The sequence below is a fragment of the Bos indicus x Bos taurus genome, chromosome 24 (assembly GCF_003369695.1).
Source record: "Bos indicus x Bos taurus breed Angus x Brahman F1 hybrid chromosome 24, Bos_hybrid_MaternalHap_v2.0, whole genome shotgun sequence".
In the NCBI taxonomy this organism is placed as follows: domain Eukaryota; kingdom Metazoa; phylum Chordata; class Mammalia; order Artiodactyla; family Bovidae; genus Bos; species Bos indicus x Bos taurus.
The window spans coordinates 29,000,215-29,026,161 of NC_040099.1; the positions used below are offsets into that span (position 1 = coordinate 29,000,215).

At 37.2% G+C, this 25,947-nt stretch overlaps 1 protein-coding gene across 1 annotated transcript in view; it reads left to right on the top strand.

Annotated features, from left to right (window-relative positions):
- Window positions 1-25,947, top strand: part of CDH2 (cadherin 2) — a 248,906-nt gene that overhangs the window by 168,642 nt on the left and 54,317 nt on the right. The window contains exons 3-7 of the mRNA XM_027526255.1: window positions 10,887-11,113; window positions 13,184-13,330; window positions 15,117-15,272; window positions 21,988-22,132; window positions 24,750-24,922. Coding sequence (XP_027382056.1) covers window positions 10,887-11,113; window positions 13,184-13,330; window positions 15,117-15,272; window positions 21,988-22,132; window positions 24,750-24,922 — 848 coding nt within the window. The remainder of the gene's footprint in view (window positions 1-10,886; window positions 11,114-13,183; window positions 13,331-15,116; window positions 15,273-21,987; window positions 22,133-24,749; window positions 24,923-25,947) is intronic.

The following is a 25,947-nucleotide window of genomic DNA, read 5'->3' on the forward strand; positions in this document are numbered from 1 at the left end:
GAAGGAATTAATAAGTATGTTGGTTCATAGTTGTTAATGAACTTTGGGCCTCCCTGGTGGCTTAGATGGTAAATAATCTATCTACCTGTAATGCAGGAGACCCAGGTTTGATCCCTAGGTTGGGAAGATCCCCTGGAGAAGGGAATGGCTATCCACTCCAGTATTCTCGCCTGGAGAATTCCATGGACAGAGGGACCTAGTGGGCTATAGTCCATGGGGTCTCAAACAGTTGGACACAACTGAGCGACTAATGCTAACGCTGAAATATGTTGGTTCATAGCAGTCATTAGAATCCTTGAAGAGCATTATTTATTTTGGAAACAAAAAGCAAAACAAACTTTTATAAATCAAATATTTGAGGAGATAAAGGAACACTGTAAAGGAAAATTTTAGGCAAATGTTGCATAAGGCTGATGCTCTGGCCCTAAGGTGGGCTGTAAATTACATGAAGACATAAACATCAGGAGTTTAATCCGAGAGTCCCATGATCAGTATTAGTTTTACTCACGTAGAAGCTCTCGTATATAGAAGTTTGCTCATAAATCTTAACTCCACATAAATTGATATTATGAAAATAAATGACAACAGCTTTACGCAAAGATCAGGGATTAGAAAACCATATTTGCTGATCTATACCAAAGTGCACAAGCTGTCCAAAGGACGCTTTGTTTTTTTTGGCAAGAGTTTATTGGCTAATAGAAAAATGGATTGTGAGTGTGTTTGAAGTGTTGTTCACTCCATATTTGTTGAAGGAGAATAATTTGCTTGAAGAAAATAGCTCATTTAACTGACATTTTGGAGCACCTGAATGAACTTAATTGAAAATCACAAAGGCTGTGTAAATATTACACATACTCACAGAGTTTATGGATTTGAAGCAAAGTTCAGCTTTGGAAAAAGGAAAAAATTATATATTTGTGATATTTAGTTGGTATTACATTTTAAATCCTAAGGAAAATTATTGACTGTTAGAGCAATACTTATCTATGCATGAAGTTGAATTTTATCATTATTTTAAAATACTTATGATAAAGAATATGAAAAACTTTTGCATTTCCACAAGGAATTTCAACATTGTGTTTGTCAATTAAAGAAGGACCAGGAAATTTAATCAATGTATTCTTCATGGTTCATGACAAAAAAGATTTTTCTATCAATTGGAGAAAAACTAATGTACTCTATGCTACCCATTTGCTACCACTAACTTCTGTGAATAGTTTTCCTTAATGGAAATTATCAAGCATTTGATTTCTCAGTCTTAAAACGTTATAAAAAGGCATTTCATGCAAATAAGCTGAAATTTCTTATTAAAATTTTTTTTTCAGTTTTGTATAGAAGTTCTATGTGTATTTTATAGTATGTTTCCTAACATTTTATAGTATGTTTCGTATTTCATTTTTCTTATTATAATTGCTGCTGCTGCTAAATCGCTTCAGTCGTGTCCTACTCTGTGTGACCCCACAGACGGCAGCCCACCAGGCTCCGCCGTCCCTGGGATTCTCCAGGCAAGAACACTGGAGTGGGTTGCCATTTCCTTCTCCAATGCATGAAAGTGAAAAGTGAAAGTGAAGTTGCTCAATCATGTCCGACTTCTAGCGACCCCATGGACTGCAGCCTACCAGGCTCCTCTGTCGGATTTTCCAGGCAAGAGTACTGGAGTGGGGTGCCATTGCCTTCTTCATCTTATTATAATTAGATGCTATGAAAAAAATGTGGGACTTTCCAGGTGGTCCAGCAGTAAAGCACCTTCCAATGCAGAGTATGGGTTTACTCAGTGGTTGGGGAGCTAGGATCCCACATGCCTTGCAGCCAAAAAACCAAAGCATAAAACCGAAGTAATACTGTAACAAATTCAATAAAGACTTTTAAAATGATCCACATCAAAAAATATATATACATATATCTTAAAAAAGAAAGAGAAAGTGTACTGACTTTTTCTACCAAAGTCCATGTGGACATTTCCAGACTATCTCTAGTGTATCCCACTGTGCGTGTGTGAAAAGGATTGGTGGATTCTAAATGGCTCTAGGAATAATTGTTGCTGAAATTGAAACTCAGAAAGAGTCTAGAGTAAGCAAAGAATATCTAAGCCGATTTATGAGCAAACCTGCAGTTGATAACCATTCTTCATTGGGATCTATAAGAAAAAAACCATGAAATCCTTAGTGTTAAGATAATTCTTCCCTACCTTTCTCCCTATAACTTCTTCATTAATAAAGATCTAGTTCCTTAATAAATATTGCCCTGTGCACATGGAAGGGGAACATCTGTCAACACTGAAACTCTTTCTGTTTTCCCAGTTTGCCTTCAGAAATAGCCGTTAATGTGGCAAAAAAAATACAATAAAAGTCAAAGGGGTATTTAGGCACAAAATTCTTTTACAGTATTCTCTCATAATTGTTTCTAAATATGGTTGATGCTTTACTTAGGCAAGAATTCTAAACCATATGTGTATATGTTCACATTTTCATTCCTATGGTTAATGTGTGCTATTAAACTGCTAATACATTTAATATAGAAGATCTGTGGTTTCCTATTAATATTTTATAAGGATATTATGTTTTTATGGTTAACATTAATTTGAGGTATAGTTTTAAGAGTCAAAATTACTTTAAAATAATTATTTCACTGGTGTTTAATTTTGTATTAATCATGTTAACAAAGTTCTATGTAGTCTAGAACACATTAACTACATATTACATATGGAAACTATGCAGTGGCTCTAATAATACATTTCTTATTTAATACTATGATGTTTTTAGGCACAAACATTTAATTGTGTGTAGAGTTGTTTTCGGAGAAGGCAATGGCACCCCACTCCAGTACTCTTGCCTGGAAAATCCTATGGATGGAGGAGCCTGGAAAGCTTCGGTCCATGGGGTCACTGAGGGTCGGACACGACTGAGTGACTTCACTTTCACTTTTCACTTTCATGCACTGGAGAAGGAAGTGGCAACCCACTCCAGTGTTCTTGCCTGGAGAATCCCAGGGACGGGGGAGCCTGGTGGGCTGCCATCTATGGGGTCGCACAGAGTCGGACACGACTGAAGTGACTTAGCAGCAACAGAGTTGTTTTAAATTTGAATTATTCAGTGGATCAAGCTTGTTTTTTCAGTTGTCTAAAGCAGCTCATTTTCTTTTATCCTATGTTTTGAAATTCTGGAGTTTCTACTTTAAGTTATTTGAGCACTCAAGAAAAATTAATATTCTAATGTAAAGAAGATTGTCAGAAAAAATATTTTAAATTGAGTTCATTTTTTTAAAATAACAGAATTTCATCTTTATTACATGTAATAAAATATTATGGCTTTCGTGAAACACCAATTCAGTATCTCCATACATAGGATGTTTATGTAAAATTATTGATTAAGTTATATTATCTGGTTCCTGCTAACATCATGTTGGAGTAATTCACTGGCACTCATGCTTGGCAGAGACTGAGGATATTCACAACTATCTACTCCTTTCAAATATCTGATAATACAGCTGGTTAGACCATCCCCTTAGGGAAATATTTTTAAAATTATTAATATACTATTGTTTAGAAAAGTTCTAAGTTTACAGAAAAATTGAGTGCAAAATACAGAGTTCATATCCCCCCCCTTGAAAATTTTCCCTATTACTAACATCTTGCATTAATGTAGCACATTTGCTGCAACCAATAATGATACATTACTATAAAGTCCTTAATTTACTTTAGGATTCACCCTTAGTTGTGGCTTAGGCTATGGCTTTTGACAAATGCATAATGTCATGTATCTGCCATAACAGTAACATAGAGAATGGTTTCACTGCTAAGGATGTATTTTATTTTAAAATAAACATATCATCACCTTTTATTTAAAATCTATATATTAAAAATGATCAAACTGCTTCCTGTTTTGGAAAATGAAAGTTGAAAATATTAAGTTACTGAGAATTCTTTGCCTAACATCCATTAGGAAAATGTGAGAATAACAGAAGCAGCTTCGTTTCAGTGAACCATGTATTTCTCCCCACAAGTCATATGACTGTGATGTTTGCTTTCCTCATTTTCAAAGTTAAATTTTAAATCTAATCTTACTAATTTTACCATGTCCCTTGGATATCTCTTTCTCCCTTTCACGTGGCTTCTGTCTATTCTCCTTTTTATTTTTACCCAACTTTTTTGGTAAACATATTCTGTCGTAGTCCTTCTGAAAACCTGTTGAAAGTCTATAAATAGTAAATAAATATATAAATTATAAATATATATTGGTGCTGTGACTAAGGTTCTATAGCATAATGGTTTTCCACTTGTTATTTTTCTGTTAATGTCTATGTTTCTATAAAAATTTTCATGTAAGTAAGGCTCAGCATTTGGTGCTAGGGCAGAAGTGAATCTTGTCAAATTTGAGAAAATATTCATGGTGCAGCTAAGTCAAAAGTGAGCAAGACAACATTCAATAAACATTGACCCATTGTTAATAAATGGAATTCATGTGTTACCCACTTGTTGGACTACAGAGTGGGTGGTTTAAACGACAGAAATTTATCTCACAGTTTTGGAGACTGGAAGTCTGAGATCAAGGTGCCAACAGGTTTGGATTTTCTCGAGATCTTTCTCCTTGTCTTGCAGATGGCCATCTTTCCCTGTGTCCATACAATGACCTTTCCTCTGTGTATATGTGCAGCTATGTCCAAATTTCCTTTTCTTATAAGATGTCAGTAATACTGGATGAGGGTCTACTCATATGAGCTCATTTACCTTAATTACCTCTTTGAAAACCATATCTCCAAATACATTAAGTTCAGTCGCTCAGTCGTGTCCGATTCTTTGTGACCCCCAAATACATTGGGTTGGCCAAAATTTTGTTTGGGTTTTTCTGTAAGATGTTACAACCCAAACGAATATTTGGCCACCCCAATACTTATATTCTGAGGTATTAGGAATTAGAATTTCAGCTTGTGAATTTAAGGGAAAGCAACGTAGTCCGTAATACCATTGAAATTAGCAAGCTTTTTAATTTGCGTGACTTTGAAAGCAGTAAAACCTGGTAATTACTGATTAAGCATGTGAACGAGGTGCTGTCTGTGCATTAAATAATCACAACCACAGGATGAAGTCAGGACCAATATCTCACTAAGGAAAACTTTTTCAGTTGGCAATGGACTTATTTTCAGTTAAGGTATTGATTTCACTCGTTGAATGTACAAAAAGAATTAATATCAATACAACACATTTACAGTTAATACAACACATAATACATCACAGTCCTTTAAAACTGAGCGATGCTCAAAATGTTGCTTATTTTAATATCAGAGCAATGAAAATTAGCATTTGTTTAAAAATCTCAGAAAAGTTTGATGACAGAACTATTAAAGCAATGGGGACAAGGGTGCCAGAAAAGCTATAAGATTTTAAGTGACCACCTTTATGCGGTTTCCTCCAAAGTGATTTCTCAGAGCCAGGCTGTCTGGGGTCACACACTTCTCGTTCATAGGATCTGCAGTGACCCTTGGTAGGAAAAGGCACATTTTTTCAAAGACCTCCACCTTTGCTGGCTTGTATCTTTTTGACACCTGAACTCAAATAGGTAGCTGAGTAGCAGATGAGCCAAAGTCCTTGACAGTAACAGTTAGTGTGAATTTTTTTCATCTGTAACACACACTCATGAGTCCCTAAGGGGCTCAGTTCCTCCCCTCTGTGGGACCCTTAGGCTGTACTCCAATCGAAGAACTCCTTTTTAATATGCTAGTTACTTTGATACTTTCAAAGATTTAAACGTGGCACTATTCTCTTCCCAAGCATCTATCAAGCCTCTTTATCATTTATTTACTTTTATTGTTTATTAAAGGTTTAAGACGTATGAGTTGAGTTAGATCCTTTCGTGTTTTTGTAGGGCAAGCAAACACAAGGAGTCAAGCAGCATGGAGTGTAGATGGATTTCTGAATTTTCTGCCCTGTCCGTAGAACAGAGAAAACAATTCTCACTTTGGGTGGTTATTCTTTAGGTTAAAGTAGATAACCTAACCTTAAGTGTCTTTTTAAGTGCCTAGCATTCAACAAGTATTAATTCATTTTCTTTCATAACCCAACCACCTAAACAAAGTCAAATTACTGCAAGTCCCTGGGTTTTGTTGTTGTTGTTGAGTATTGCTATAATAGGCTGCTGCTGCTGCTGCTGCTGCTAAGTCGCTTCCTGCTTTCTAGTTTTTTTTTTAAATTTAGATATTAATCTATATAATTGGTCTGTAGTATTTAATGAATATTTATTCTGTCCTATCACTGTTAAGTGTCAAAGAAACAAAAGAACTCAGACTCACTGTCAGGAAGCCACAAAGAGTTTATGGTCCACTTACAGAGACAAGATCTAGTCACATGAAACCATTAATAAGTAGACATTACTTATTATAATTATTATTATAATAAACAAAGTGCTAATATGTATTTCTATGGACAGGAAACATAGGAACACATTTTTTTTTTTTTTTTAATTCAGAGCCTTCCCAAATGAGGGCACAGGCTGCCATTTTCCTAAGGACATCCAAGAGGCCCCTTCCCCTGACTCTGAAGCTGTGGCTAGGAGAAGGGGGAGAGGCTAGGAGAAGGGGAAGAGGAGTGGTCCAGGCCCAGAAAAGGTGATAAATATGAGTGTAGGGGCTTCCCAGGTGGTTCAGTGGGTAAAGAACCCGCCTGCAATGCAGGAAATGCAAGAGATGCAGTTTCTGTCCCTGGGTTGGGATGATCCCCTGGAGGAGGACATGGCTACCCACTCCAGTATTCTTGCCTGGAGAATCCCATGGACAGACAGAGGAGCCTGGCGGGGTACAGTCCATAGGATCACAAAGATCAGACACTGCTGAAGTGACTGAGCACCCATGCGTAGAATGTGGGCCATAGCAATGTGGAAACAGGCTGAGAAATCTGTCTGACTGGGCAGAATAAATTGTAGAAGATGATGTATTGCATTAGTGAAAAAGTTCGGTTGGGTTTTTCCGTAAGATGGAAAAACAGGAAAAAACCTGTTCAACTTTTCGACCAACCCAATAGATAAAACCAAAAAGACCAAGTGACTAAGAATTAAGAGAGCATTGTATACTAGGTCAAAGAGTTGACATATAATATTGCAGGCAGAGAGGAGAAAATCACTGCAGATGTTTAGTCTAGAAGTGGACACGCAGAGACCTGGAGCAGGAGAAAGACCACCCACGCAGGCAGATGCAACAATCCAGGTGTGAATAGACAAGCAATACCAGACTGTAAAAGTCAACAAGAAAGTGCAGAAAAGTGTTTAACATTTCTCATCCACATTGTATGTTTTTAAGTATGGTGAATACCTTTTGTGATATAAAAGGGACTTTTTATACAAGAAGATGCTAAAAGTCTTTCATTTTGATTTCTCAGCAGGGCTCCCCCAAACAATTTGACTTTTCATTTTGTTGTCTTAATAAAAGACAAGCAGTAGATGGCATTGTTCTATAGAAAAGATTCCCATGTTTCATTTTTAAATCTCACAGCATGTAAGATGGGGGTAATTAAGTTATCTTCTGGGATATTTCTACTTCAAAGACAAATATTTTGACTTATCATAATCTAGTGTGAGATACAACTTTTCATTTTGCAATGTTTGAAAGATAAAGGATGGTATATGTGGATTATGTGGGAAAATAATATATTCAGTAAAGTATTTTATGACTATTATCAAGGATTTTATGGTTACTTTTAGGGTAATAAGCTTGCATGTTATTTGTGGTCTGGTGTGCATCTCGGTGAATTTATGCTGATGAAAACAAAAGAATTTAATTAATTCACATGTGAGTAGGAGTTCAAAAAATGAACGTAGGTCCTTGGAAAACGCAAAAAATATATATGATTTTACTTTGTAATGTGTGACTATTAATTGAATTCCAAAATGTATCCAGAGTAATTGTGGTCAGAACATAACCTCACATGTTTACAGAAGTGAAAAATTGTTTTTTTTTTTCCCTTTGATCCTTTTATGTTCTTCCCATAGAATTTTTCTTCAAAAAGAATGATTAAGAATTTCAAAGAAAATCATCTTCTGTGGAGAATATTTTTATTATAATTTTATTTTGGCTTGAATAGGTCTAGTTCTACATTTATAAGTACGTGGTTTAACCTTTGTTTTGTTTCCAATGAGACATAAGCTGATTGATGTTGCCTTTAAGAAAGCATTCATTTTTTTCAACTTTTAAGTCATTACATGTAAGATAGAGCTAATTAAGATATTGACTTTTTTTTTCATTTTTTTCTATTCTTAAGACATTTTCAGTTGTTTATTTTGAGATGTACCTTTATTTTCATTTGTTTGAAAACCTACAGAACTGTTAGTACTTCATAAAGCTATGATAAACACCACAAGAACTAGAAGTGGCCAACTAATCACCTTTTAAGTAGCATGAGGTTTTGTCATTCTGGAGCATAGTGGGCATTCAGTATTGATGAATATTATTGCTTTATTCCTTTCAGAATTTATTCCAAAATTATATATTAAGGCTGCATGCCAGGAAACATGCAGGGTATACAAGATAGCTAAGAAAATTTGCTCTGAAGTACTTGCACTGTGAGTGTCAGGCGTGGCTTTAGAACTATGGTGTTAAGAGTTCAGGTTGCTACACAAAGACTGAAAAGCAGTAATTTTTTCTGCCCTCAGTGACTCTGAAGCTGAGATGTATAGGATCAGTAGAAGTTTGTTAGGGAATGGAAGGCAGCATCGGTGAGACCTGGGAAGGAACAGGTCCTGAGGGTCCAGAATCCAGGAGCTTGTGTAAGAAAGAGGAAGACTTTGGAACAAGAAGATGCTGGGGAATAACTCAGAACATCTGACATTCTCTAGAAAGAAAATTCCTGAAACGGAACTACCGTATGATCCAGCAATTCCACTCCTGGATATAAATCTTTAAAAAAAAAAAAAAAAGAAAGAAAGACTCTTTTGAAAAGAAAACATGCACTCAGGTGATCATTGCAGCATTATTTACAGTTGCCAAAATATGGATGCAACCTAAGTGTCCATCAACAGATGAATGGATAAAGAAGATGTGATGTGACATATATATAAAATGGAATACTACTCAGCCATACCTAGAGTGAAGTTTTGCCGCTTGTAGCAACGTGGATGGACTTGGAGGGGATTACACCGAGTGAAATAAGTTAGAAAAGACAGCTACTATATTATATCACTTATATGTGAAATCAAAAATTAAAATTAACTAGTGACTATAACAAAAAAAGAAGCAGACTCACAGATAAAGAGAACAATCTAGTGGTTACCAGTGGGGAGTGAAGTGAGGGGAAATTTAGGGATGGAGAAGTAGTAGGTACAAACTGTTGGGTGTAAGACAGGCTAAAGGGATATATTGCTTCGCTGGTGGCTCAGCCAGTAAAGAATCCGCCTGCAAGGCAGGAGACACGGGTTCGATCCCTGTGTCAGGAAGATCCCCTGGAGGGGAGGGCATACGAACCCACTCAGTATTCTTGCCTGGAGAATCCCATGGACAGAGGAGCCTCATGGGCTATATATAGTCCCTGGATCGCAAAGAGTCTGATACGACTGAAGCGATTTGGCACACACGGCACGTGAAACATGGGAAATGTAAATAATATTTTATAATAACTATAAACTGAGTGTAACCTTTAAAAGTTGTATAAAAATTTCAAGATAACAATTCTTTGACTAATGTAAAAATAAAATTTTTGCATTTCATGTTCAGTTCAGTCACGCAGTCGTGTCCCACTCTTTGTGACGCCATGGACTGTAGCACGCTAGGCTTCCTCATCCTTCACCATCTCCTGGACTTTGCTCAAACTCATGTCCATCGAGTTGGTGAGGCCATCCAACCATCTCATCCTCTGTCATCCGCTTCTCCTCCTGCCTTCATTCTTTCCCAGGATCAAGGTCTTTTCCAATGAGTAACATTTCGTGTTACTAAGTTTTATTCTACCCTAAGCTTATTTAACTTACATGCAGAGTACATCATGAGAAACACTGGGCTGGAAGAAGCACAAGCTGGAATCAAGATTGCCGGGAGAAATATCAATAACCTCAGATATGCAGATGACACCACCCTTATGGCAGAAAGTGAAGAGGAACTAAAAAGCCTCTTGATGAAGGTGAAAGAGGAGAGTGAAAAAGTTGGCTTAAAGCTCAACATTCAGAAAACAAAGATCATGGCCTCTGGTCCCATCACTTCATGGGAAATAGATGGGGAAACATTGGAAACAGTGTCAGACTTTATTTTTGGGGGCTCCAAAATCACTGCAGATGGTGACTGCAGCCATGAAATTAAAAGACATGTACTTCTTGGAAGGAAAGTTATGACCAACCTAGATAGCATATTCAAAAGCAGAGACATTACTTTGCCAATAAAGGTCCATCTAGTCAAGGCTATGGTTTTCCCAGTGGTCATGTATGGATGTGAGAGTTGGACTGTGAAGAAAGCTGAGCACTGAAGAATTGAGGCTTTTGAACTGTGGTGTTGGAGAAGACTCTTAAGAGTCCCTTGGACTGCACGGAGATCCAACCAGTCCATTCTAAAGGAGATCAGTCCTGGGTGTTCTTTGGAAAGACTGATGCTAAAGCTGAAACTCCAATACTTTGGCCACCTCATGCAAAGAGTTGACTCATTGGAAAAGACTCTGATGCTGGGAGGGATTAGGGGCAGGAAGAGAAGGGGACGACAGAGGATGAGATGGCTGGATGGCATTACGGACTCGAAGGATATGAGTTTGGGTGAACTCTGGGAGTTGGTGATGGACAGGGAGGCCTGGCATGCTGCAATTCATGGGGTCGCAAAGAGTCGGACACGACTGAGCGACTGAACTGAACTGAAGCTGGATATAGATTTAGATGGATAATTGTTTTTGCCTTTGTAATATAATTAATTTTATTCATTTATTTTTACAGTGAAGTTTAGCAACTGCAATGGGAAAAGAAAAGTACAGTATGAGAGCAGCGAGCCAGCAGATTTTAAGGTGGATGAAGATGGCATGGTGTATGCCGTGAGAAGCTTCCCCCTCTCCTCTGAACACTCAAAGTTCCTGATATACGCTCAAGACAAAGAGACTCAGGAAAAGTGGCAAGTAGCAGTAAAACTGAGCCTCAAACCAGCCCTACCTGAGGATTCAGTGAAGGTAGAGTATCTAAGTGTGGCTTTGGATGGACTTAATCAGGATTGTATAGTTTGAACTACGTGCATACTTTGCATCAGATCAATGAGTGGCCAGTACTGGAATTTTTATCAACTTCAGTTGCTGCAGTACTATTTTGTTTTTTTGTTTTTTTTTTTAATTTTACAGGATATTTTAGATTAAATGTTTTATCAGCAATCCTAAACTGTATTTGAAAGATTTGTTTATACTTTGAGATTTATAACTTAAATTTACTTAGAAATAGTTGTTTGTTTTAAATTACTTAGAAGCTTTACAAGCTGTTAAACTTAACCACAAGATAAACAGTTGTTTATAAGTTGTCATCAGATGAACTTATGGCAGGGGAAGTAGAGATTTACAATAGTAACAGGAAAACATTTCTGCCAAGGAGTATTGGGTTTTTGTCTTGTCCCTCAATAATCAAATTGGGGAATTTGAATTATTTATGCTATGGACGTGACTTTTAGGAATAATACACTCCCTCTGGTGGAAATTGCTGTAAGACAAGATAAAACAAATAAAATACACTTTTTTTAAATTTTATTTTATTTAACTTTACAATATTGTATTGGTTTTGCCATATATCAAAATGAATCTGCCACAGGTATACATGTGTTCCCCATCCTGAACCCTCCTCCCTCCCCATACCATCCCTCTGGGTCGTCCCAGTGCACCAGCCCCAAGCATCCAGTATCGTGCATCGCAACACTTTTAACAGAAAATTTATTTCAACTGAACATTTGCTAAGTACTTCTTTTGTGTAAGCCACTATTTTAAGAATTTTAAATAAGATACAATAACTTCTTCAGTAAAGTTATGATAACACTATTAGTTTCTGAATATTATAGTTCTTTGAGTTAATTGGAAATAAATATGGGGGCGATGCCATATTCATATAATTGGTCTGTGATTTTATGAACTATAACTGTTACATTAAAACATAAGAATACACATATTCATTGTTGGTATTGTAAATGTGAGAGCCACAGCAATAATAAAATGTGAATAAATATTAGAGAAAAAGATACCATTTTTTCTCTTATACCAATGTTAGACTTTCATTATGTGAAATGTAATTTGTTAATCTATTAACTGTGAAGGGAAATCATGTCATTTGGGTAATATAAAATAAGGATCTGGTAACTAATTGAATGAAAAGATGCTTTTGTTGTTGTTGAGGATTCACTGTGTTCCAGCAAACCAGCTTGGATGTTTGCATTGAAGCAGCGTGGGCTAATGGCTAAAATGTCCACAGATACAGGGAAAAACAGAAGAAAATGTTGACATCTAGCAGAGATTAATACCCCATGTGCAAAGTGGGTCATCTATAGCATCCATCATAGCTGACATAGGTTTAGAATAATTACAGCATTAATTCTGTGGGATTTAATAGGGTCATAAATATTTGAGACGTTCCTTAGCAGTATGTATTAAACTTCTCTTGGAATTCAAATTATATTTTAGCACATCAAGATCTAAATTTAATGTACAGTAGCACATTACCTGAACTGTGGTTTAAACTAATGAGAAATGTATAAAGGATACTGTTAAATTTTGCTCAATGTTAACTACTATCTAAGATGGTTTATAGAAACTGCAAATAGTTTACACAGCTGAGCCACCTAATACATTGTTTGGTATTTCATTTTTCAATAAACAGTGTCACCCACAATTTTATGGTGAAATTGGGAAAAATCGCTCAGTTGTGTCCAGCTCTTTGTGACCCCATGGACTATACAGTCCATGGAATTCTCCAGGCCAGAATACTGGAGTGGATAGCTGTTCCCTTCTCCAGGGGATCTTCCCAACCCAGGGATCTAACCCAGGTGGATTAGATTGCAGGTGGATTCTTTACCAGCTGAGGCACCAGGGAAGCCCACAATTTTATGGTGCTTTCTATTATTTTAATAGGGGGATGAGAACAGGGCCTCCAGACTTATTTTCTTGCTTATAATAAAGTGTGATTCTATACTTACGGGTATCCATTGATATTGATGTACTTTCAGAAAGTTTCTAGTACTCAGGAATGTCTTCTTGTATTTTCATGTGAAGGAATCACGAGAAATAGAAGAAATAGTGTTTCCAAGACAAGTGACTAAGCACAATGGCTACCTGCAGAGGCAGAAGAGAGACTGGGTTATCCCTCCCATCAACTTGCCAGAAAACTCCAGAGGGCCTTTTCCTCAAGAGCTCGTCAGGGTAGGGTGACACAATTTCACTGATCTCTGTGGCATGTGTTCAGTGTATGTTAGATGTGCTTTTGTCTCTTTTTTCCACAAAGTAGAGTTTAAGACATGTGTGTACTATTTTGTATTGATGAAATGTCTCTAGGGTTGCAAAGAGTCTCTTTTTCATTACCTTGGGTTATTTACAGGCAGAGCTTTCTGTGGGTCCATCCAGTGTGCCATGGATGCTGAAGTTTGTTCGGTGTCTGAATATATACACCCTAGTTGCACAGAGTTGGACACGACTGAAGCGACTTAGCAGCAGCAGCTCCCTCATGCATTCACACCCACACCGTACCCTTCCCCTTCCACCTTATCTTCCCTGTCTGAAAGCTGCATTCCCCATGATGATCTTTGCCCTCTACAGATAGCTTCTGGGCCAAAGAAAAAATAAAGGGGCAATCATTGCTAAAAATGCCGGTACTGAGTGCATTTGAGAGATTTTTAAAGAAATAAAAAAATGACCTCTGATACCATTAACGGACTCCCTGGGGCTGCGCAAAAAACACAGGCTTTCAGATTTGAAGAGCAAGGTTTTTTTTTTTTCCAGTTACTCTGAATGCATGCTATCAGACCCAGGGGGGGAAAAAAATGACAGACATTTCTATATGCTTAGTAAAATTAGCAACTTGTTATTTATTACAAAAAGAAAATGAGACAACTAGCTGTATTCTCAAATTTAGTAGAAAGTAATGTTTCTGTATATGATTAATTTAGCATTTCAATACATACTTACTGAAGGCTGTATTTTTTAATGTCATTTATTTGTGTTGTCCAGTCTATGGTAATATGTATTATAATTAAGTTTAACAGTGAAATATGTAACCTCCAAATCAAGGTGTTTTCTATGTTTCTACTTTAACAGAGAATGAGAAAATTAAAGAATTTTGCCTTAACTAAAAAAACAAGACAAAAACTGGATTCTGTTACTGGATTAAAAGTATTTGTCTAATATAGAGATATTTCTTATTACCACCTCCAAACAGTATTGCTCAAATGCCCTTTTTTCTGTCCTACTCTTCCTCCTTTTCTGCAGCCTGTTTCTATGATGTTAGGAACATCAAAGGACATATATGTTCCACTCATCTGTAAGCTTATTTTTCCAGGAAATGTTGTATTTGGAGGAGAAAGCAGTGAGCCTGTAACAGATATAATTTTTATGCATAGGAGATATCTATTATAAAATCATTTCTTGCATGTTTTGTTATTAATAAAGAATGTGGGGTATTGGGTGCCAATTTAATATGGGAAGCTTTGGTTGCAATGAAAAACATCAACACAATGCAAGTACAGAAATCTGACTCCCAGGCTCAACCATAGTCTTAGAGTTCCCACCTGAGGCTCTTTCACACTATGAATAGACAGTTATTTCTTGTCCTAACTGATGCAAACAAGTAAATATTTTTTTCTTCATTAAATTGGACACCTGTTACTGGGTTAAATATTCTAACCTCCAAATTTCCAGGAGAGACTTGGATTCTGTTTAAAAATGGACACTCCTTAAGTTTGACTTTTGTGCTGCTCCTAGTGACTGTTCTTTAGATGTTAACATTGGCCCAGTCCTGCTAGTGACAGGTGACATCTCTTTTGAAGCCCATCACCAGGAAGCAAGAACAAGGAATAAGACTGGGAGAGCTTCAGGAATTTTCTGGGAAGAAATGGTGTATGTTTGGAAGAGGCCATGAGGTGTAGCATGCTCTGTCTCTGATAATGAGCTCATTTAGTCCCTTGTTTAATGTGACTGTCTTCTTGACCCTCAGATCAGATCCGATAGAGATAAAAACCTTTCTCTGCGGTACAGCGTAACTGGGCCAGGAGCTGACCAGCCTCCAACTGGTATCTTCATTATCAACCCCATCTCAGGTCAGCTGTCAGTAACCAAGCCTCTGGATCGTGAGCTGATAGCCCGGTTTCATGTAAGATCTCAACAGCTGTTAATTCTTTGTATTCACACTCTTCCAAATACATGCAAGGTTTAACATTTGTCTCTCATATTAGTCTTAAAGCTTTGATCCTGAATGTTTTAATGCTAGAAATGTATCTGTAGCCTTTTCAATTTAATATTTTTTTTATTTTTATGAAACAATTGTTTTTATAAAATTGATGAATGCTCATGATAAACAAACAATGCCAAGGAAAAACTAAAAATTGCCTTAAGTCATATTACTATTTGCATGCTGATACTTGCCTTCAGATATGTGGTTAAGAACTTACAAGAACAAATTGCCATGAAGGGATCAAAGCTATTTCATGTAAATTACATACTGATCATTACATTTTTAATACTGTATAGTATTCCACTGAATGTATATAAACTATAATTTTAACAGCAAGTTCTTATAAAAATATTGGTTTGGCCCAAAAGTTCATTTGGGTTTGTTGTAAGACTTCATAGCAAAACCCTGATGAACATTTTGGCCAACCAAGTACATTTATGTTTGTCAGTTTATCTCCTGATACTATGATTACTATTAATTAGCATCATACAAAATGGATAGCATATTTTCATTTTGCTATTTGTTGATCATATTATCTCCAGAAAGATGTGCCATTTTTATCTACCTACTGAGAATTAAGATTTCTCTTTTCTGATTAACCCTGCCAATACTTGGTTTCATTAACCTGCCAATCTGAGCAATAATTTCTTAGATATACTATCCAGTTATATTTCTTATGCTAATTTTATGTTACTTTTCTATTTTATTCATTTCTTGATTGAGTTATAACAGCTTTTGTATGTAGTTGTGCTGTGTGTGCTTAGTCATTCAGTCGTGTCTGACTCTTTGCAGCCCCATGGACTTTAACCCAACAGGCTCCTTTGTCCATGGGGATTCTCCAGGCAAGAACACTGGAGTGGGTTGCCATGCCCTGCTCAAGTGGATCTTCCCAACCCAGGGATCAAATCCAGGTGTCCCACATTGCAGCCTCCTGCAATTCTTTACCATCTGAGCCACCAGGGAAACGCTTATATATAGTTATATGTTCCTGTTTTTAAATATATGTATGTATTTAAATGGAGAAGGCAATTGCACCCCACTCCAGTACTCTTGCCTGGAAAATCCCATGGATGCAGGAGCCTGGTGGGCTGCAGTCGATGAGGTCGCTAAAAGTCAGACATGACTGAGCGACTTCCTTTCACTTTTCACTGTCATGCATTGGAGAAGGAAATGGCAACCCACTCCAGTATTCTTGCCTGGAGAATCCCAGGGATGGGGGAGCCTGGTGGGCTGCCGTCTATGGGGTCACACCGAGTCGGACACGACTGAAGCGACTTAGTAGTAGTAGTAGTATGTATTTAGAACTGATTTTCCCAATTAAAAATTGTATTGAGTAATTAAAAAATCAAGAATTAATATTAAAATATAAATTCAAGAAAGCATTTTTCTTTCCTTTTTTTCTAGCCATGCTTGCCCATTTTTCTGGAAGAGGATTTCAACAATTTTTTTTCATGTGTTTAATAGAGAAACTTAAATTGATCTTTATTCCTACTCCAATTTCTATATGAATAGCTAATAAAACTTTTAATGAAAGTATCATTTTCTCTTAGAAAAGAATATAGGTACAATGTAAAAACTTTTCAAGTAATACAGTATTAGTAATAAAGTAAGAAGAATTTGCAATCCCAGTACATAAACTAGTCACTTTTCTTTAAGTTTGGTAATTTTCTGTAAGATGTTTCTTTGTGTATAGATTCATAAATATATTTTTTTGAAATTGGGATTATTCTCTGAAACCAACTTTTGTCACTTAGCAATCATAAGATTTAGCATCTTTCCACATCTGGAATCATTATTTGTTTCTATTATTATTTTTGATTGCTTGCTTTAACATAATTGTAACTAATTACCTACTGGCAGATACTTGGATGATTTAGTTCTTTCTACTTTATTTTACAACTATAAATCATCCAGCAATGAACAGCTTTCTGTACATTTTCCCATTATGTCCTCAGAAAAAATTCCTAAAATTGGAATTATTTGATAAATATAGTGAAATTGTTCTCTTGAAGAGTTGTATTGTGTTCCAGTACCTCCCCACTATAAAATAGATACTTGTCATTCCATATCAATTCCGGGCATTATTTATTTATTGCCAGTGCTATTTCTGAAAAATTTATCTTGATGCTTTAAGTTGCATGTGTTGAATATCCAATTAAAGTAAATTCCCTATTCCCGTCCTACGTTGAATTTGGGGTGGGAAAGTTGTTACCTTTTCCTCCATCCACTTATAATAACCTTTTATCTACTAGAGATGTTGATACATGATTTTCATACATTTCCTTTGTTGTTATTTGTTTTCGAACTTTGTTTATCATTTTTCCCTCACTATAACTTACAGTTGTTACGTTATGATATTTGTCATTGTTTTGATTTTATCGTGCATTCTGGCTTTCTTTTTATTAATTGTTGGCTGTGCTGGGCCTTTGTTGCTGTGTGGGCTTTTCTCTAGTTGTGGCACTCAGGCTTCTCATTGCAGTGGCTTCTTTTCTTGCAAAGCACGGTCTCTAGGGCGCGAGAGCTTCAGTAGTTGTGGCTCCCAGGCTCTAGAGCACAAGCTAAATACTTGTGGCACGTGTGCTTCAGCTGCTCTGCGACATGTGGCATCTTAGTTCCCAGACCAGGGATCAAACCAGCATCTCCTGAATTGGCAGGTGAATTCTTTACCACTGAGCCACCAGGGAAGCCCCCCATTCTGGCTTTCTGGAATTGTTTAAAAAGATCTTTCCTACTCCAAGATGCTAATCTCCTGCATTTTATCTGTTTTATTTATTTATTTATATTTGCCTCTAAATGCTTAACCTCTGTGGAGTTTATTTTAGTCAGAGAAGGAAGGTATATAGATCGCCTTTGCTTTTCCTTTATGGCCAGCCCAGTTGTCCCAACACCATATATTGATTTAGTATTCGGATTCATTTAGCATCAGTGTCACGATCATACTTAGTCGTCCCATACTTTTTATGTCACTTATGCTAATGTGTTTTTTAGACTGTTTTTCACATTAATATATTTTTTGAATCTTTGCACTTGTACAAACTTTTAAAATTATTTAAGTTTTGAAAATTATTATACAGATAGATATAGACATAAGGTAGAGCAAGACACCATAGACATAAACTGGCAAATAAGCATATGAAAAACTAAACATGCGTTTTAAAGCCTAAGTATCACTCAATTCTCTCCTCCCAAGGGCCTTGATTGTTTTACTAACCATTCTCTTAAAAGCCTTAATGAACAGGTAATTCTAATGCTTTTTATTAATACATTGTTCTAAAATATAAAGAAGTTTTCAAGCCTTTTACAAAACAGCATCACGTTAATAGGGCAACTTAGTAAAGGTGGCAGGGCTTCCCAGGTGACGCAGTGGTTAAGAATCCACCTGCCAATGCAGGAGATTCAAAAGACGTGAATTGGATCCCTGGGTTGGGAAGATCCCCTAGCATAAGAAATACCTACCCACTCCAGTATTTCTGGTTGGCACATTCCATGGACAGAGGCGCCTGGAGGGCTACACTCCATGGGGTTGCACAAAACAGGACATGACTGAGCACACACACGGATGGAGTGAAGTAGCATGCAGTAGACCAGTCTCTAATTAAACTATCCTGTAATTTATGAGTACAAAAAATACCAACCCCAAAATTCGAAATATTTCTTCTGTATGAATTCTTACTGGCTGAAGTCATGTGGTTAAATCTCAAAAAATAAATATTTTCAGGTCAGTGTTGGGGTAAATTCTTGCTCTCCAGATTCTCACTACTTGCACATAAATGAGCAATATTGATAACAAAATAGAATTAATTATAGAATGGCAGGGACAGTTCAGTATTAAAATCTCTTAATGTAATATATTAAATAAGTCAAAGGAAAAAGAGACTCTATAAGTGTTGAAAAGGCTTGTCTAATAAAATTTACAGTTTCCTGTGCTTAGTTCAGTCGCTCAGTTGTGTCCGACTCTGCGACCCCATGAATCGCAGCTCACCAGGCCTGCCTGTCCATCACCAACTCCCGGAGTTCACTCAGACTCATGTCCATCGAGTCAGTAATGCCATCCAGCCATCTCATCCTCTGTTGTCCCCTTCTCCTCCTGCCCCCAATCCCTCCCAGCATCAGAGTCTTTTCCAATGAGTCAACTCGTCACATGAGGTGGCCAAAGTACTGGAGTTTCAGCTTTAGCATCATTCCTTCCAAAGAAATCCCAGGGCTGATCTCCTTCAGAATGGACTGGTTGGATCTCTTTGCAGTCCAAGGGACTCTCAAGAGTCTTCTCCAACACCACAGTTCAAAAGCATCAATTCTTCGGCGCTCAGCTTTCTTCACAGTCCAACTCTCACATCCATACATGACCACTGGGAAAACCATAGCCTTGACTAGACGGACCTTTATTGGCAAAGTAATGTCTCTTCTTTTGAATATGCTATCTAGGTTGGTCATAACTTTCCTTCCAAGGAGTAAGCGTCTTTTAATTTCGTGGCTGCAGTCACCATCTGCAGTGATTTTGGAGCCCCCCAAAATAAAGTCTGACACTGTTTCCACTGTTTCCCCATCTATTTGCCATGAAGTGATGGGACCAGATGCCATGATCCTCATTTTCTGAATGTTGAGCTTTAAGCCAACTTTTTCACTCTCTACTTTCATTTTAATCAAGAGGCCTTTTAGTTCCTCTTCACTTTCTGCCATAAGGGTGGTGTCATCTGCATATCTGAGGTTATTGATATTTCTCCCGGCAGTCTTGATTCCAGCTTGTGCTTCTTCCAGTCCAGCGTTTCTCATGATGTATTCTGCATATAAGTTAAATAAGCAGGGTGACAATATACAGCCTTGACGTACTCCTTTTCCTATTTGGAACCAGTCTGTTGTTCCATGTCCAGTTCTAACTGTTGCTTCCTAACCTGCATACAGAGTTCTCAAGAGGCAGATCAGGTGGTCTGGTATTCCCATCTCTTTCAGAATTTTCCACAGTTTATTGTGATCCACACAGTCAAAGGCTTTGGCATAGTCAATAAGCAGAAATAGATGATTTCTGGAACTCTCTTGCTTTTTTGACCATCCAGCGGATGTTGGCAATTTGATCTCTGGTTCCTCTGCCTTTTCTAAAACCAGCTTGAACATCTGGAAGTTCACGGTTCACATATTGCTGAAGCCTGGCTTGGAGAATTTTGAGCATTACTTTACTAGCCTGTGAGATGAGTGCAATTGTGCAGTAGTTTGAGCATTCTTTGGCATTGCCTTTCTTTGGGATTGGAATGAAAACTGACCTTTTCCAGTCCTGTGGCCACTGCTGAGTCTTCCACATTTGCTGGCATATTGAGTGCAGCACTTTCACAGCATCATCTTTCAGGATTTGGAATAGCTCACCTGGAATTCGATCACCTCCACTAGCTTTGTTCGTAGTGGTGCTTTCTAAGGCCCACTTGACTTCACGTTCCAGGATGTCTGGCTCTAGGTCAGTGATCACATCATCATGATTATCTGGGTCATGAAAATCTTTTTTGTACAGTTCTTCTGTGTATTCTTGCCACCTCTTCTTAATATCTTCTGCTTCTGTTAGGTCCATACCATTTCTGTCCTTTATCGAGCCCATCTTTGCATGAAATGTCCCCTTGGTATCTCTAATTTTCTTGAAGAGATCTCTAGTCTTTCCCATTCTGTTGTTTTCCTCTATTTCTTTGCACTGATTGCTGAGGAAGGCTTTCTTATCTCTTCTTGGTATTCTTTGGAACTCTGCATTCAGATGCTTATATCTTTCCTTTTCTCCTTTGCTTTTTGCTTCTCTTCTATTCATTTCATGTGCTAAATAACCTCAAAATTGAAAAAAAAGATATGTTAATGCTTCTTTAAGTTGATAAAGCATATCCAGCAGAAACCAGTAGCCAGCATCATACTTAACAGGAAAATCATAGAAGCATTGCCTTTAAGAAGAAACAATTCAATGGAACACTACACAGCCTTTAAAAAGATTGAAATGGTTTTCTATGTGCTGGATGAAAAGATTTTGAAGATATATTGCCAGGAGTAACTGAGTGATTATATTTGTTTACAAAGGAAGAAAAAAGATAAAATTTCTAGAAGAATACCTGTAATACTGAGAACTCAACCTTGGGAGAGGAATAAACTGTCTTATGTACTTGTACTGTTTATGAATGAATGACTATTACAATAAAAAGAGTCAAAATTCCGTGTGCACACTTCATTCTTTCCGAATTCTCATCTTTTCTCTTGTTCTCTGTGATTTCTTTAGGCCAGTTCCACATTTTTAATTATCCTGACTCTTTTGTATGGATTTAGCGAAAGGATTTGGAAGCTGGACAGAACTGGCTTAGGACAGGGGCTCTGTCAATAAACTGAGTAAAGTGACTTAGCTTTTCTGAAGCTCAATTTCTTTGCCTTCAAAGGTGGATCGTTTCTGCTTCACTCTTTTGTATACAGATTAGAGTCATAGAGCTCTGAGCCAGATGCCTATCAGCTATATCTCCCTTAAGAATATTGTTTGGCTAACTTGAATTTTGATGGGAAGAATAGCTTTTGGTTTTCATCCATCTGTGCTGTTTATGGCTATGGTTATGGTATCTTTTATCTTCTCACAGGAGACCTAAATCCATTAAATCATTTCATTTTCTAATTACTCTTGCAGTTGAGGGCACATGCAGTGGATATTAATGGAAACCAAGTGGAGAACCCCATCGACATTGTCATCAACGTTATTGACATGAATGATAACAGACCTGAGTTCTTACACCAGGTTTGGAATGGGACAGTTCCTGAGGGATCAAAGCCGGGTAAGTTGGAAGATCATAATTTGGAGGTTCCTTGAGGAAATACAGTGTTATCCAGCCCTCATATATAAGCTACATGAGAAATCACGTGAGCCTTTAGTGTCATTTTCTTTCATTCATGCTGCTTTTAGGCAAGACTTAATTCATTATATTTAATTTTTTAAATTTAATTTTGAATTTAAGAAAGCCTCGACATTTAAACTTAACGCTATATATTTCCTTCACCATCTATACTGGTTTGTACATAAGCCAATTTATAGATATAACTGTGTCTTAAACTGGCACTTTTCCTGGTTCAGATACACTTGTCTGTATCTCAGAAGAGTAGAGGGGTGGGGGCAGCTGGGGTGGGAAGGCAGGGCTGTGCGGGAAGTTCAACCATCTGTAGCTCTGTCTGAGTCACATTTTAGAGTCGAGTTCGTCAGTATTTTAAAATACAGGAAAAAAAAAATCAAAGCATGTTAAACATATCTTTACTAAAACACAAGGCTTATACATATATTCTAAGGATAAATAAACGTTGTGCTTTTTTGCCTGGGAAAGGCTCTTGGTTTTTTAAAATCGTTCATTGGTCCTTTTTCCTCTATTATTTCCAATTTTATAGAATTATCATTTCATAAAAATTACCAAAAATAAATCATTACAGGTATATTTACTATGCATATGCACATGCATTTCCATAAAGCCTTCCCGTAAATAAATGACTCTGAATGATCAGGAAATGTAAAGACATTTCATGAGTCGATTTCCTGCACTTGTTCTGTAAGTTTGAAAACATCCTTCTAGGCAAGACTTGATAGAGTCATGAATCTTAAGTTAAACTAAAATGCAATGTTGTAAGCAATATTTTGGTTCAAGATTCCAAAACACATTTTTTGTTTTGTTTTGTTTTAACCATTCATTCAGCAGATGTTTATTTTTTTTTTATTTTATTTTATTTTTAAACTTTACATAATTGTATTAGTTTTGCCAAATATCAAAATGAATCCATCACAGGTATACATGTGCTCCCCATCCTGAACCCTCCTCCCTCCTGCCTCCCCATACCATCCCTCTGGGTCGTCCCAGTGCACTAGCCCCAAGCATCCAGTATCGTGCATTGAACCTGGACTGGCATCTCGTTTCATACATGATATTTTACATGTTTCAATGCCATTCTCCCAAATCTTCCCACCCTCTCCCTCTCCCACAGAGTCCATAAGACTGTTCCATACATCAGCGTCAGCAGATGTTTATAGAGCACATACTGTATGCCAGACGTTGCTCCAGCACTGTAGATGCAGCCGTGATAAGTTAGTTGTGCCCTGTTGGAGCTTAAAATCTAGTAGAGGAGAACAGTAAAAGGCAAACAAGCAAGCAAATGTTTTAGGGAAAAAAATAAAGTTTTGGAAAAAAAAAAAAATCAAACTTGGTACATAGTCAAATAGGATGCCTTGTTCAGAAGGACAAGCTCTGAAAAGAGATTTGAAGTATGTGAACAAGCCTTAGTTAATTCTGGGGCGAAAAAAAAAAATGTACCCTGTAGAGGGAACACTAGCTGTAAAGGCACTAAATCAAACTGATCTTAAGAGTACTAAAGAAGAAGGTAGCCTGGAGATGTAACATTTTATAATCCAAGTCTTAAAAAAATTGCATGGAGCAAACCATCTTAAATAATAACATTTTCTCTCTACTTCTCAATTTCAGTTTGTCTAACTAGTTTGAATGCATTTGATCGTAATGGTTTGTAGACTTCCTTTCCACGATATCTAATAAATTTGAGTCCCTGAGTTTGTTACAATGTTCTTTTAATCTCCTCAGAAATAATGAACCCCAGTGCAAAACCCCCTATTCAGTGTACCAAAACAGTCATGCATGGAATGATTCCTCATGACCTCAGTAAATGGAGTATGTGTTGTTACGTAAGCCAAGTAAGCATACTTGGCTTACTTTCACAAAGTGACTTAGGCTTTGTGGAGAATCATACCCCACATGACATTTTAGATTCTACTGCACAACGGGAAAAAAAAACGGCAGAAGGAAGGAATTGGTGGCCATAAAAGATGTTTCAAATGACATCTATGTTACTTATTATTTGCATTTTATATAGACAAAAGGATATATAAGATATATATCTGAAGGGATCCTTTCTTTGAATCATATAGTGAATTTGTCTTTTAAGTATATGGAAACATTTAGTCTTTATACATCTGTAAAAAAAATTTTTTTAACCATTTTCCTTTCAAGCAACTCAACTATAGTTTATATTTTTTGAAGTGAGTTCTGTTCTTATCAATAGTGTTTTAATCAAGGCTAAATGATTAAATGTTGGTCTGAAAAAATGGAAAGGGACTTCCTTGGTGATCCAGTGGTTAAGATTTCACATGCCAATGCAGGTTTGATCCCTAGTCAGGGAGCCAAGATCCTACCTGCCTCTTGGTCAAAACACCAAAACAAAATGAGAGCAACACTGTAACAAATTTGCTAAAGACTTTAAAAATGGTCCACATTTTTAAAAACAGAAGTTATTTTGTAAAAGAGAAAAAGTGGAATGAAGATTGATGAAGAAGGTAAATATCCCTTCTGTTTGGGAGACCCTGACATGAAAGGCAACCATTCATTTTCCATGTCTGCTGTCTAGGAACATATGTGATGACGGTCACTGCGATTGATGCTGACGATCCAAATGCCCTCAATGGGATGTTGAGGTACAGAATCCTGTCCCAGGCGCCAAGCACCCCTTCGCCCAACATGTTTACAATCAACAATGAGACTGGGGACATTATCACGGTGGCAGCTGGACTTGACAGAGAAGTAAGCCAACTGAAATCTGTATTGAATTTGCTTGTAATCTTAAAAGTGCACTGGCTCACATCTATCTTGTCTCCAGGCTCAGTGGAGACAAAAGAGTCCCCCTGCCAATGCAGGAGACGTGGGTTCGATCCCTGGGTCGAAAAGATCCCTTGGAGAAAGAAATGACTCCAATATTCTTGCCTGGGAAGTCCCATGGACAGAGGAGCCTGGTGGGCTACGATCTACGGGGTCACAAAGAGTCAGACACGACTGAGCAACTAAGCGCACACTCAATAACATCTCCACGAGATTATTCATGTGTTCATGGTCATGAAGAAATCAACTGTACTCTTTTACAGAATTTCAAGTTGGTTAAATGATGTATGTAAACTGGATAAATCATTGCTGGTCCATGTAATATTTAGGGTGGTCATTGACTAAGTTAAGCCAGTAACCTTCTGGTATCTACTTTTTAAACTTCTTTGCATTTTCTGTTTTCCCTCATACTCAAAGGATTTGATGAGGAATTAAATGAAAAATCGTGCCCAAATAAAGTGTACATACATTTAGGGTAATTTTTAACATTCGTATTTTGAAGAGGGTACAAATGACACGTGTGATGAGGTTTTTTTTTTGTTTTTTTTTTTTTGTGATCCTTGATTTAGTACAGAAGAGATGATCACTCTCTCTTTAACTCTAAGATGAACTTAAGAGGTTTGAACACCAAGAACTGCCTGCAGTCCACTGACAGGGCTTTAAAGCTATAAACACAGAGAAACACACTTCGGGCGTATATTTTGTTGTAAAGGCATACAGTGTTGACAGTATTGAAATATTATGTCGGATCACAGTCTGAGAAGGAATGGGTGTTTCATTCCTGCTAGAAGGGTCGTCTCGCTCTGACAGAGTGAGCCCACCGTCCTGTGGCACCCTGCTGTGTTCTGTTCACATGATTCCTTCTGCCAGGAACGTCTTGCCCCTTTTTCTTGATTTTGAACCCTCCAGTTCTTCACGTTGCCTTTCAAGCCCTGCTTATATCCTTTCCT